The sequence below is a fragment of the Artemia franciscana genome, chromosome 5, assembly GCF_032884065.1.
Source record: "Artemia franciscana chromosome 5, ASM3288406v1, whole genome shotgun sequence".
In the NCBI taxonomy this organism is placed as follows: Eukaryota; Metazoa; Arthropoda; class Branchiopoda; order Anostraca; family Artemiidae; genus Artemia; species Artemia franciscana.
This window is the reverse complement of record NC_088867.1, coordinates 32952939-32967581: the sequence shown is the minus strand read 5'-3', so window position 1 is coordinate 32967581 and position 14643 is coordinate 32952939. Positions and strand designations below refer to the sequence as shown.

Here is a 14643-nt window from a genome sequence, read left to right as displayed (position 1 = left end):
GGTAGAAATAAATTTTTTCATAGAAATAGTAAGGAAAATTTAAATCATTCTAGATTTTAATCATTCAATCAATCTAGGGCTTTCCCCAGGCCAATCAGCATGTTCCCAGGTGGCGATAGAGAAACACACTACATATATGTAGGGTACCTCCATAGGAGGCACGGAACAGCGGAGGACCTTGTTGCTGGGGGTTCATACTAGAAACTGGGGTACCCTCACCCTGGGCCACAAATGCAGGTGGAGGAGGAAAAAGGCCCTCAAATTTGACACTCAACAGGGCCCAATGGTGTGTCCATACTTCCTGTGAGTGACAAATCTTCTCCCATTAATGGGTCAAATTGCATGGTGTCACAGAACGCCATCGCAAGAGGATCCTCTATAGGAGGACAACTGCGGGGGCGTGTATGATCCAGATCTATGAACAACTGCCTCGACCGTTTTGGGGAACCTGCCAGACTGAGGACCAAAGTTTTAAGAGAAGAACAGTGTGGTTTTAAAAAAGGTAGAGCATGTGTCGACCAAGTTTTCTCTCTTACGCCAATAATTGAGAAGTGCCTCAGTCGTCCAACACATTTGGTCCTCAGTTTTATAGATTATGAGCAAGTGTTCAGTTCTGTTGATAGAAGAGCATTAGCAAGGGTTATATCCTTGTATGGTATACCAGATAAATATATTAAAGTTATTAGTGCTATGTAGGAGCATAACACTGCTGCGGTTAATGTAGGAAATGAGATTAGCAGTAATCTCACTTTTTATTAAATATCAGGAGTTAAGTAGGGCTGTGTTCTATCCCCCTTTATATGGATCATTTTGATGGACTTTGGGTTAAGGAGCATAGGAAAGGCTATTTGAGACCCGGGAATCAAACTGGAAAAAAAGCTCTCCTGGACTTAGATTATGCTGATGATTTAAGCATCCTAGAGGAAGGTGGGGCAAAATGAATGAGCTTTAAAACGTTTTGCGAGTTCAGTGTGCTAGAATAGGTTTGAAAATTAATATTAATAACACTAAGCCACTAAGGCTAGGAACAAGTGAAGATGAAAAGGTGACTTTGGATAGCAAAAAAGATTGATCAGGTGGGCAGCTTCACTTACCTTGATAGTATTATTAGTAAAAACGGTTGGAGCAGTGAAGATGATAAAAGTAGAATTTCCAAAGCTCAGGGTGCTTTTTCAAAGTTAAAAAAATTTGGGAGAATACAAACCAAGTCTGCAAACCAAGATAAGAATATTAGAAGCTACAGTGATGATAGTGGTCAAACATGGCTCTGAACCATGGGGGCTCCAAAAAGTGGATGAAGATTTTCTAGATTTTTTCCAGAGAATTTGCCTACGGATTGTTCTGGGTACCCAGCTGACTAACCGTATCTCGAACAGTAGACTGTACGAAAAATGTGGTTGAATCCCGCTTTCTAGAGCTATAATGAAGACTGGCATTGCGGATGAAGACTGGCAGATTGCCGAAGATTGTCCTTTTAGGCCAACTGTCTAGAGCTAAATAGAAAGCAGGTCGTACTCATTTGTGGTGGGAGGACGTCATAAACAAAAATTTAAAGGTAGGAACTTCTTGGGAGGGTGTAAAAGGGAGGGTCTGACTAGATTGGAATGGAAGAGGAGCGTGCGTAGCTGTTTCAGCCTCGGACGATTCCCATGTCTTCTAAAGACCAGAAAATAATTTGCACTTTGAGCGACTCAGCTGAATATTAATTGAAACTTTAAAAAACGGGATTTTGATAACAATATATACATTGAAAGAATTGGCTTTTTAAGTTGATTCCAAATATATACAAGTTCATTAAGTTTAATGTTACCCTTCAAAAGGTACGAGTCTAAGAAAATTGCCTGATTTTCGAAAAATGGGGATCCCCCATCCCAGAAAAAAAGCGATTCAAACAAAATAACGCCACCAATTTCAGCATGTCAGCCAACTCTACTGTGAAGGTTCGAGCTCCTGTCTACAAAAACGAGGAATTTTGTATTTTTTGGAGGAAGAAAGACCACAGATTTCATATTTTTTTTCGTTTTTTTTGGGGGGGGGGTAATTGTATCAACTCAATGGTCCTTTAAGATCAGAAAGGAGCTCTTTTGAACGGAAAACAAAAATTGTATTGCCCTCTTTTAGTGACCAAAAAGATGGGAGGGCACCTTGTCCCCTCCCAAGTCCATTTTCTCCCTAAGGACATCCGAAAATTTTTTTAAGATAGCCATCTAATGCAGCATAGTTGTAGAAGAACTACGCAAAATGAGAGCAGCAATAATTCAAAGACTAGGATTTTGGAAACTCCCATTTTTATTTATCTTATAAATTCGTGTCCGCAATTAGCGAGTGTCTACTTCCGCTATAATCCGGTTTAAATCGTAAGGCTCTTGTAAGTGCCATAAACTTTGAACAGTGATATCTTGGAATAATAAGAAGGGCATGTGCACTTTTACCTTAGAATGGCTGTAATTTAATACAACACACTTCGCCGTTTCCTGCAAGGTGAGTTGCGTCCACTTGATATAATTTATTCCTAAGTTATTATTATTATTATTATTTACAAAAATCAAATTAATTCTCTGCATATGAAAAGAAAGATCTAGGATTTTAAATTCTCGTAAATCATGTGACTGGAAAATTATGTTTTTAGATAATTCATAGATCAACTGATAAGTTCTATTATAAGTTTTCTTTCAACTTTCCATGTTTAGTCCGTCTTTGGATTCTCTTTCAAAATGATGAGGTAGGATATTTTTCTATTAGTGTAGCATAAAAAGATAAACTTTATACTGTCGAATATCTTTCGCTTAATGTAACTTTTTCCTCAGTTTAAGTCCACAGGGATCATCTCAAACCAAATGCCATCACGGTATACGAGTAAGCTTTCGTTGAGTTAAGAGGATTTCATGAAAGAGTTTTTTTTTATATCCATTCTCTGCTTTCTTGTTTTATATATCCTTAGAACAATATTGAAGCTGTAAGATGATATTGAATATTGTCTGAATAGCTGATATTGAATAATGATATTGATGATATTGAATAGCTGTATTGATGATATTGAATTAAATATTGAATATTAGAACAATATTGTCATAGATGATATTGAAGCTGTAAAAAAGGGTCAGCAAATTTTGACATCCACTCGTCATTGATGATATTTACCTGCATTACAGATGGTAAATAGTGGCTTATTTTTTCAGGGTAAACAATTTTTTGGGGATACGCCAGAAAAATAACTCAAAACATTCAAATATTTTTCTAAAGGCGACTGATGATAAGCTAATCAGTTTTTCTTTCCATTATGCATAGATAAATGCCATGAACCTTAGACAAGTCCGTATTGGGTACAATTTCTTATTAAAAAAAAAGAACGAAACGATTAGTTGAATTGAAACATTTAGGAAAATAAAAAAGGAGATAATAAAAAATAAGAACACTAGTTTATTTATCCATTGAAATGTACAGGAATAACGGAGAGACAGAGATTGGATCAGGAGAGAGGGAGTTAGAGATAAGAAGAAGAACAAGAGAGAAAGAGAGAGAGAGAGAGAGAGAGAGAGAGAAATTTTCGGAAGTAAAACTCAACAATGAGATCTCAAATTTAGCACAGGCATTAATAAATTGAATACTCCCGGAACACTTTGGCATTAGTTTGAGACTAACAAGGGATGTTTGAACTTATGAACTATTTGATTAGATAAAGTGGGCGAATTAGAACCCGGCAGATTTCACAAACTCATAGGTATGGGAGGGTAGAGTTGGTCAAAATGTAAGTGTAGCCAACTTATTGTTGGATGTAAAATCTTTAATGGGAGATGAAAGAGTTGCCCAATATGTTACTAACTTACCAACGGTATGGGTTATTTAATAAAATGGTGCTTTATGAGATTATTGCCGGGATATGCAAGACTTGGATGACGTTGGATGAGAATAAAAAAGGAAGAGTAAAACTATGATACTAATGTAGAATTTTGTGCCAAGTTGGGCAACTATATAGCTCACAACTATATAGCTAATGGGAGATGAAAGAGTTGCCCAACATGTTACTAACTTACCAACAGTATGGGGTATTTCATAAAATAGTGTTCTATGACATTATTGCCGGGGTATGCAAGACGTTTGTCCCCTCAGAATCTGGATGATAGTAAAGAAGAAGAGTAAAGGTAATGATACTAATGTAGGATTATGTGCCAAGTTGGGCAACTATATAGCTCAGCCCATTTCTAGAATTAGATATAACTACAGCCGAGGCCGTATCCTGGGGGACGGGATTTGTCCCTCCCCCTCCTCCCGAAGTCTTTGTCTGACTCGTAAAAAAGTAACTAAAATGAATATAAACAAATTTGTGATGTTATTTTATTTTGTAGGAATCCTCCTGAAAAATTGTTTTGTAGCCCTCCCCCCTTCCAGATAAAAATCCTGGATATGAATCTGACCACAGCTAGAATCTTGTCGCATGCGGGGAAGGAGTAGCTTTCGAGCTTTTAACAAATAAAAATTTTTGTATATACGGGGCTGTCTTTCCCTTAAATCCCTGTTTACTTTATAGTTTGACTATTGCTTTCCATCAAGTATTTTAGAATACAATAAATATAGCCAGGGGAGTAACAGAAAATGTTTATACCTTTTAACATATTTTAAGGATTACAGTTTATTATCTGAAGTAGGTAAAACCGGAAGGATTTACTTTATTATCGAAAATTATGACAAAAGGTTCTTTTTATGACATTTCTACTGCTTTCAAACATTCATTCTTCAAATATCGATATAAAAAAGTCAAAATTTTGCACGAAGGACGAGGTTTGAGGGGTTGTAGACTCCACAGATATATAATAGTTACTGTTAGTTAGAGTTTTGATGTTGATCTTTACTTTTATTGAACAAAAACTTTTTCTAATGAAATTTCTATTGGTGTTTGTTTTTCCAAATTAAGTCTGGGATACCCTAAATATAAGTAGACCTGCTGTGCCATTCAAACCCTTGCCCTTGATAAGAAGGACCTCTCATGAACCTCACTTTAAATTGATATTTTTTAAGCATCAGTTTCCCTACCTCTCCCCCCCCGAAAAGCCCACCTTTTTTAGCCTACTAAATACAAGTAAACAAGATTCTGAATCCCAGTGATCCTCAGATCTTTGACGGAATCATTGAATCTAAGCCAAACTCAGCAGAGTGGAAGATTACAGTGTCCTAAATATGCCTTTTTGGAATTCTAGCTCGTTCTAACCTTGAAAAGGGGGGGGGGTCAAAATTTTGTCATAAGCACCAAATTTGGTGGAAAATAAGAGTAATCTAGCTGTCCTATTATTGACTTTTGGGATCGGTTCCAATTCCAACCCTTGGGAGATAGCTTTCTCCTAATTATCATCGTCGTGACTTCCACCTGAATGGGTCGTTGTTTATATTTGCATTTAAAACCGTCCTCTTCGATGTTATAAATCAATGTTTTGCAGCCCTTTTACCCTTTGGATACTCCTAGAGCAAGTCTAATTTTATACCACTGCACGGCATATACAGTACCTCTTGTATCTTTTTTCATCCTAGTTTATGTGGTTTCATCACAGTTCATTCTAGCTCACTCTATCTCTCAGAACAACACTTGGAAAACCCTGATGTTTTGTCTTGATAATTGCATTCAGTTCTTTTTAGGCCTAGTGATTCGTAAAACTTCAACCATGTTTCTTAAAGAAGACATCGTTTTGTATACGGAAGCTATTTTTTGGAACAGTAGGCTAACAGTAAGCCGTTTACCGTAGTTGAACGGTTGAAGGTAGAAAAAATTTCCTTCAAAAATTGTAGAGCATTTAGTTCTATACAATGTTTATAATAATTACAAATAACATGAAATTCACAGCAACCGGGATATTTCAAAAAACGTGAAAAAATCACGTTTTTCCCTTTAACCTTTGAAATCTGTAATTACGGATGCCGTACGATATCAAGGTGTCATAATAAAAACTTGTACGAGTTTATAGCTGACTATCCAAAATTCTTAGATTACTTTATTTTGGCTACCTTACCTTATTGTCTCTCTTACCTTATTTTCAAACAGTTCGTGGTAACGAACTGTAGTAAGGAGCGACCCGGCTCAATAGTAAACGAAACTCTAAAAAACGGAATTTTGATGCTAAAATATACATCAAAAGAATCAGATTTCCATACTGATTTGAAATATATAAGTTTCATCAAATTTAGTCTTTGTCATCAAAAGTTACGAGCCTGAAAACATTTGCCTTATTTAGGGGGTCACTATTCTGTGACCCCCTAAAAGTCACAGAATAGTGACTCTTTGCCACAATTCTGCTTTTTAAAACAATTAAAAGCTTTAGCGTAAAGAGCGAGGGATTGCGGAGGGGACAACCCATTTCATATACGGAGTAATTTCTGTTCGTTTTAAGTTTTAATGTCGCTCCTTACTTTCAGTTAAAAAACTAGTTTTTTTTATGTAATGGCTAAAAGGACTGACTGTACCTATACAATTGTCAAAAGAATTTTCTGTGAACCATAATTTTACTTTGTGGATAAATAGTGAGTCTTAAACTCCACATAATATTATTTTTTCTCAATTTTATCTTCTTCGATCTTATGAAGTAAATCATTTCTTCATTGAATTATGTTTTATGTTTAATGGTATTATTTCTTAAAGGTTCCTGAGCTTAGTACTTTGTGTGGTTGCAGTTAATGCAAAGAGCTTGAGTTCAACAAGAGAAGTTTGTAACACCCCAGAATGCGCTTTTGCTGGTAAGAGAATATTTTTGACTTGTGTTTGGGAAATCGGTACTTCTGAATCTTAAAATTTATTACCAATAGTGCAAAATTGAAAAAAAGGGCAAAAGCTTCAGTAACTATAATACTTTTCACTCAAAACTGGTAAGCAATTTCTTGTCACAAAGCGCTTTGTACCACGGGTCGTGTGATGATTTCTTCCTTATGCCAGGGTAATACTTAACCGTCCAAACTGATCAGACTGTTCTACTTTTTACATAATAGACGATTCAAAATGTCAACAACCCTGAGCATGGACGTATCACTGTCATTGAGATAAAAAAAAAAAAACAGTCTGAAATTTTGTAAAAATTTCTGAGCTAGATCTTGTCGTTAACCGAGAGTTGCAGTATTTTGATTCATTCGATTTCTAAATGGAAGAATTTAATAAATAGCAAAAACTGGCAAGATTATGATCTCTATTAATGTTCTGTCTCCATGGGCAAAGTTGCCATAGAATTATCTGGAAAGCCTGAAAATCTGTAGCCAAGATGAGCTTAACCGCTATTTTTATTATACCTACCGTCCTATATCTACTTTATAGTAATGTAGTATAAATCGTAATGTATTACAATGTAGGTTTATTAAATGGTCACTTTTGGCTTTATCATAGTTCCTAGATTAATATCTTGGTCCCAAACATTAATGTCAAATTCTCAAAATTCTGCATATATGCCAGGGAAAAGGTTTCTTGTTTTAATGGCTATCTAACCGTATAAGCTAAAAGTTGATAGTGGATATTAGGCTATTGTAAAATAATATGTAGATGGAGGCGGGGTTGGTACCTTTGCTCACCGACCAAAAGGAGCTGCCGTAGAAAATTTGAAAAAGGCTTATTCGGTTCGAAATTTAAAGGGCCGGGGCCTTTTTTAACAGTCAAAAATGATTGAAGGGCAACCAACTCCCCTCCTTCGCTAATCATCTCTCCAAACATATCCAGTAAAAATTTTGAGATAGCCATTTTGTTCAGCTAAGTTGAAAGGCCAGAAATTATATCTTTGAGGCCGACCAGTCACCCCAAAACCCCCGGAGCAAGGGTTGTAGGTTATGCCCTGGGGACATATAAGGTTCTTATAAAAAGGGTGGTAGTATAAGTTTCACAGGGAGCTCATTGGATTGTTAATCACAAGTCGTAGTGCCTTTTTTTTAAGATTAACAGTGATTGGAGGGCAGCTACCCCCCTCCCCACACATACTAGGCGTATTTTGCCGAAATACATCCAGTTGAAATTTCGAGATAGCCATTTTATCCAAAGTAGTACACAGATCATATAACAAGGCTTTTGGGATTGAAATAAACTCCCAGAGCCTTTGGGTAAGGGTTGTATGTTATGCCCCGGGGACATTTAAAGTTTGTATAGAAGGGATGGTTGTATATACTGTAGAGGAGTCTCATTTGATTAAAAATCGGAAGTTCAGAGTTAAAGTTTTTCTAAGAATTAAGAGTGATACATACTTCGGAGGAGTTACATTGGATTGGTCATCAGAAGTGTTGATGCCCTTTTTAAGAGTCAAAGTGATCAGAGGGCAGCTAACCCCCCCCCCCCCCTCTCTGCACGTCGTATTTTATCGAAAAGCATCCCCGTAGCAGCATAATATTGTGTAGGCATGAATATATAAATGAGTCGGAGACAATAGGTTTGAGACTGTCTCTGCAGGATTTCGACTCTTATTGATAGAAGAGCATCGCTAAGTGCTGAAAACCATGTCATCACCAAAAAGGGCCCAGGATCCCAAAAGCCTCTCCTCATACTGGAGGTCCCAGAGACTTCTTGCTGTCCGGTTCTAAGCCGGCTTATGTACATCGGTGTAGGCAACCAGATATAGTTGAGTACCTAGAAGATTTCCGGATACTCGGAAGATTTTGACCATAATTACCCAGTTTTGAGCATGCTGTTCCATGTCCATTAAACTATAGCCAGTAGCTATACCGTTTTTTTTAAGGAAACTTGTAAAAGTCTCCAGCTATATCAAACTCATTTTCTAACTGCGTTCTACCAGTTTTAGTTGAATGACATGGGACTTGCCATTCCAGCTTGCTATGTTTTAAGTGATCAGATAGTCTCTAAAGTAGATGGGCCTAACTTAATTTTCATGCAACTTAGTAAACTGGAAGTAGACTTATCATTGCACCATAGGTTTCTTTAGGCAGCAGATCTGCCTTTGAGAATACGTTGTCAATCAGTCTCAAAAAATAAATTTTGTTTTAAGTGTGTGTTCGCATGATTAAAATGTTCTGTATTTTTCGAATTCGCCCCCTAACCCATACAAAAAGCTCTTATTGATGTTGAATCACTAAAGTTTTGCTTCCTGAATTCATCCTCTAATTTAAATAAATTAATTAATGTAAACTAATTGTACCTAAACTAATTTATTATAACTTGACTAACGTAAGTAAACAAAGTTACAGTGTAATTTACAAACTTGTGCAACTTGCAATTTACACGTTACTTGTACTTAGAATATAACATACTCAACAAAATAACTAAATTAATGTAACCTAACCGTAAACTAATTTGCAGGAACTTGTGAATTGAAACTTACTTCAAACAAAATTACTTATATTAATATTATAGTGTAGCCTTCTTAGAAATTAATGTACCAGGTTAAATTGTCAAAAAAATGCTGGTAAACTTGACAACCCAGAACAAAAAAAGTTTTCGAAAAACAGAACCAAGTACCCTGTACCTAAGGCCCCAATAGCACAAACCTGCAAGAGATAGGTAGAAAAACAATGATTAACAGGAAAATATCAAAAACCAAATGATTGAATTAGAAAAAACGAGTGTATGTCCAGATGGGTGCGGTATGGTGGTTTGGGTATCTACTAGAAATTGCATAGTAGTAGACGAAATTGAAAGAATGGGTTTTCAAAGAAACTGTTTAAATCAAAGAAACCATAAATCAAAGAAACCGTTTAAATCAGAAGAACCGTAAATCAAAGAAACCGTTTAAATCAAAGAAATGGTTTGATTACAATTACTTCTGATACAACTTCTTCTGAAAGTTAGTGATTTTCATTTGATTTTCATTCAGATTCAACTGAACAGTAACCTGTAATTGCAAGAAAACAATTTTTAATCTTAATATTACTAAGAAATAAATGTCCCACTACATTTCTTCTCCAATGTCCCTTAAAATATGATTTTCTTTTTCTTAAATCAATTATATATTACCTATTAACTATTATTACCAATTCCTTTCTCATGAGTTTTTTTGCTTACGACACTTTTTTTCATGAAGCAAATGACTTGATTGAGGCTATGGACCAGACAGCTGACCCATGTGCTGACTTTTTTCAGTATGCCTGTGGAGGTTGGATAGAGAAGAATCCTATCCCAGAGGAGAAGTCGAGATGGGGAAACTTTGATCTTCTGAGAAACGAGCTTAATGCCATTTTAAAAAGTAAGTTTTTTTCACTCTCAATACCTTATCCCAATGGCATAGTCCCACAAATCCTTTCACAACTTTCTGCGATCATCTGATTCGTGCCATAAGGGGAATGGGAGGGGGGATTCGTGCTCAATTTTTGTTGAGCGGGCGCAAATCCTTTGACCCTGATCATCTATTCTTATGAATATTTTCATTCAACATGTTTCAAGCCCCTCGCCGAAAATACTGTATTGCTAAAGCTAGGACTTGGCTATTAATGCTTTTATTCAAAATATTTTTTCTGTTCTGATGATAGCTAGAATAAGCCAAGATTTCAGAAACCCGAATCAATCAAGCTTCTATACAATCCCAGATTGTATTAAAGAAGTAGAAACCTTTCCTTGAATTAAGTATCAGCCTGGCCGAGTGGACTGGTGCGCTGGGTTCAGGATCCTGTGCCTGAGAGGACGCGGGTTGAATCCCAGTGTATCTAATTGTTCAGTTTGGGACGGGGGTCAGAGGCGTGATTCTGTAAGCTTAGTCAGAGTCGACCCAGCTCTAAATGGGTACCTGGAGAAATCTGGGGAAGGTAAATAGGAAGGGTGTGCGAAAGCACAGGATGGTTGGCCCCCAACCCCCCATTGCACTTCCTAGCTGATGGGCCAAGAAACGCAGATCAGCACCGCCGGTAGGGACTGCAAAGTCTAATGCCGTATCCTTTACCTTTTTTTTTTTTTTACCAACGGAACATTTCCTAGGCAATAAGTCACGTTGAATAAAGCAGTCCTCTTTTTCCTGGGTTATTTTCTTACTATTTTCTAGTTGTTTTTTGTATTTTCTTTTGTAGTTTATTTGATTATTACTGAGTTATAACCGAACTGTAAATATATGTTTTGAAGGGCTAACGTGCTGCTCTTACAGATTTTTTCTTTTTATCTTTTTGTATTTTCTTTTGTAGTTTATTTGATTGTTACTGAGTTATAACCAAACTGTAAATATATGTTTTGAAGGACTAACGTGCTGCTCTTACAAATTTTATCTTTCTTATTTTCTTACTATTTTGCAGTCTGTTTTTTTTTTTTTTTTTTTTTTTTTTGTAGTTTATTTGATTATTACTGAGTTATAACCAAGCTGTAAATATATGTTTCGAAGGGCTAACGTGCTGCTCTTACAAATTTTATCTTTCTTATTTTCTTACTGTTTTGTAGTCTGCTTTTTTTGTATTTTCTTTTGTAGTTTATTTGATTGTTACTGAGTTATAACCAAACTGTAAATATATGTTTTGAAGGGCTAACGTGCTGCTCTTACAAATTTTATCTTTCTTATTTTCTTGCTGTTTCGTAGTCTGCTATTTTTTGTATTTTCTTTTGTAGTTTATTTGATTATTACTGAATTATGACCAAACTGTGAATATCTTTTTTAAAGAGCTAACATGCTGCTCTTACAAATTAAATTCCTGCATTAAATAATACGATTTTTAGTAATTGTTCTCTTTTGAAAATGAATAAATTGAGAATACATTAAAAGTAATTCTTTGTTTTAGCTATTTTGGATGCCCCAATAGATGAAGCCGACCCTGTCCCAGTTAACCAAGCAAAGGAACTATATAATGCCTGTCTAGATTTTGGTGAGTTTTGTCTTTAACGAAAGAATTAAACTATCTATTTAAAATGGAAAGACGAATAACCTTTTCAAAAAGACGGGTATTCTAAGTTGACTGGTGGATTTTTCTTTATTCTGGAGCATATGTATTGTGTTTTCGTAAAAAACTTTGTGAGTTCGAAATCTATTTCTAAAGAATAAGGAATTAAATCTAAGAGAGCTACTTCCTTTTCTTATCTTGAACTTGTGATTGAACATATCCACCAAAACGTTTTCCAATTGACAGGTATCATAAAGAACAAAGCACTTGGAATTTACAAAATTTCAAAATTATTAATTCATGCTTTTTCTGCGTCATTAAAATTGCAGATGCTTCAAGATTTATGTCGTATAATTGCTATTTTGGCTCTTAGAAATACAACCAAAAGGTAGGAAACCAGCACTTTAACTTAGTATCACTTAATGAACCTATAGCGAGGCTATAACGACAGCCTGAGGCATCATCAGAGGCCAATTACTACCCTCCCCCCCTCCCCAAATGTAAGGTTCGATATATCTTTAGGTGCTTGTCTTTTGAAACTTTACCCACTTGTCTCCTAAGAGACTTTCTCTTCTTTGACTTCCATTTGTCAAGACAATTAGACTAGGATGTCTGCACACAACTCACTCTCAGTATCTGAAGCAAGGAAAAGATATCCAAAAGTGTTTTAACAAAAGCTCTGATGCTGTACCCAACTCTCTGGGGGCTCTACGCCATCAACAATCTGTCAAAATCAATCAATTAATCCCGTCAAAATCAATCTGTTGATTTTTTAAAGTGAAGGCGTTTATAACCTAGTTATTAGATCGATTTAAACACTGGTGGGATGCTGAGTATGGAAGATATGTTTAGGAATTTTTCTTTTTGTTTTACAATTTCTGGATATCTCTGATTTTATTGTTCATGGATTGAGTGTTTTGTGATAGATATTATTGCCTAGAATGCAAGTTGCTTAAGTTGGGAGTTGATTGAAAGCCAGACTATGTAGGGTAAATTTTTATGTAACGACTAAGAAATGAAAATTGAACTTCAGTCAAGAACAAATATTTGCATATTAGCCGCTCTTTGCGAAAGAGGGTGATTACCTTCTGTCCCAGGTTCTTGTACGTATCTTTGTCCACAGTCCTGTTAGTACCTTCCATGGAATTTCACTTTAAAAAATAAACAGATAAATCAACACGAGACAGAAGTAACTAAAAATTATGAATGGATCTTTTTATTCTTCTTGGTGACGTAGCTAGGAAGTGGATTTCGAAGGTCCACTCCCTCCCCTATCAAACTGGAGTGTTCAGGGTTGAACATCTCCCCCTTCCAAAAAAGGGTTTGAATCCTCTCTGAATGGAATCCAGGCTACGACACTACGGAGGTAAAAGCTAAATGGAGAAATTAAACGTTTTTTTTCAGAATTGCTAGGCTAGAGTGGAAGTCTGTGCGAGAATCAGAGTGCACTGTCATCAACCTGGAGCATCCAGATTTTCATTAATGAAAACCTGGAGAGGTCATTAGCATGATGTGAAATCTATTACTTCGCTTTAAAATTATGCTCTTGAATTATCTTTTTGTTTGAAGAAAAATTTCTTCCAACGTATTATCACTGATAAGCAAAAAGCAGTTGCATATATTAGGACAAATAATGATCTTGAAGTGAAAATAAAAACAAAAACGAAGTTCAAATCTGATAAAGGGATTTTCAAAGTAAATACAAATTTAAATCATCAATATAATTAGGTCTTGTAAAAACAAGAGCAGAAATATATAAATTAATACACTCCTGATAAGTCCTAGGAAATTTATTTTCTCTTGTTGCCTGGGAGAAAATAACATAATTTCGTAATATACAAGGAACTGTAGGGATTCAAAATAATATCTTAGGCTCGAGATTCAAAGAGTTTGAAACTTGGTCAAAGAATGAGTATATCATCTTGGCCCCACTTTAAAATAAAAAGAAAATTGATAGCCAGGTCTATGAATACTTTACGATGAAACCATTACCAAAAGTTGAAGGTTGCCAAAAGCGTTTATCTGCAATATTTCAGTGAAGTTTCAGAGAATTAAGAGGAAGCTTCCAGGGCTATGTGGAGCGGGGTAGTTTATAAATATTTGTCTATACTCATGGTTGTAATATGATGGTGGTTAGAATTTTGTCAGCCCGATAGAACCCCAAAGATTATCCAGATTTGCAACCCATGTATTTGATTTTAACTATTTTAAAAAATTGATGCACAATCTGGTCCAACATATAAATAGTAGGTCAAAATCTGAATTTCTACAATGAAACACCGAAAAGATTCCAAGCATTCTTTTCTTAACCAATGAAAACGCTGTCAATTAGACATGCCAATTGAAAACGAACAATTAAGCCAAAGATGACCAGAAATGAATTCAAATAATTTTTCAAGAATAAAACTACAATAAATAACTATCAATAAACAAATAAAACCCAAAACGAACAGAACTTACAATGAGTAACCAAGTCAAACCCAAAACGAGCAAAAACTACTACAAAGAGGAGCAGGACTAACGTCCTTCTAAAGATTAGAACATAATTTGCACTTTAATAAAAACAAAATACATTTTAAGCTTTATCTCTTCGATAACAACTTTAATAAATTCAGTATTATCAGTACTCTTAGCGATGAAAATTAATATTCATTTAATGGTTTCAGTAATCTTGGTTATGAGGGTGATTTCTTTTTTTTTCTTTTTTTAACGTTATGAGAAATAAAAATACATAGCTCGAAAAAAGAATTGTTTTTAGAAAATTGCAAATTATGTTCTGTTTTTTTGAGGGTACAGGGGACGTTCACCCTATTTCTCTTTGTATTAGTGTTATAGCGTTTCAAGTTTTTCTTAGTAGCCTACTCTATTGTAATTTCGGTTCGTTTT

The 14643-nt window shown here is 35.5% G+C and overlaps 1 protein-coding gene across 3 annotated transcripts in view; it reads left to right on the top strand.

The window, feature by feature from the left end:
* The window catches only part of LOC136027291 (neprilysin-like), a 79408-nt gene that overhangs the window by 4583 nt on the left and 60182 nt on the right, over positions 1–14643 (top strand). Inside the window, exons 1-4 of one of the 3 annotated variants that reach the window (XM_065704391.1) lie at positions 2396–2481; positions 6626–6720; positions 9987–10148; positions 11659–11742. In XM_065704391.1, the coding sequence (XP_065560463.1) occupies positions 10007–10148; positions 11659–11742 (226 nt within the window). In that variant the 5' untranslated portion in view covers positions 2396–2481; positions 6626–6720; positions 9987–10006. Of the gene's footprint in view, positions 1–2395; positions 2482–2642; positions 2723–6625; positions 6721–9986; positions 10149–11658; positions 11743–14643 lie in introns of those variants that run through there. The other 2 variants (XM_065704390.1, XM_065704389.1) reach the window with 2 other exon arrangements.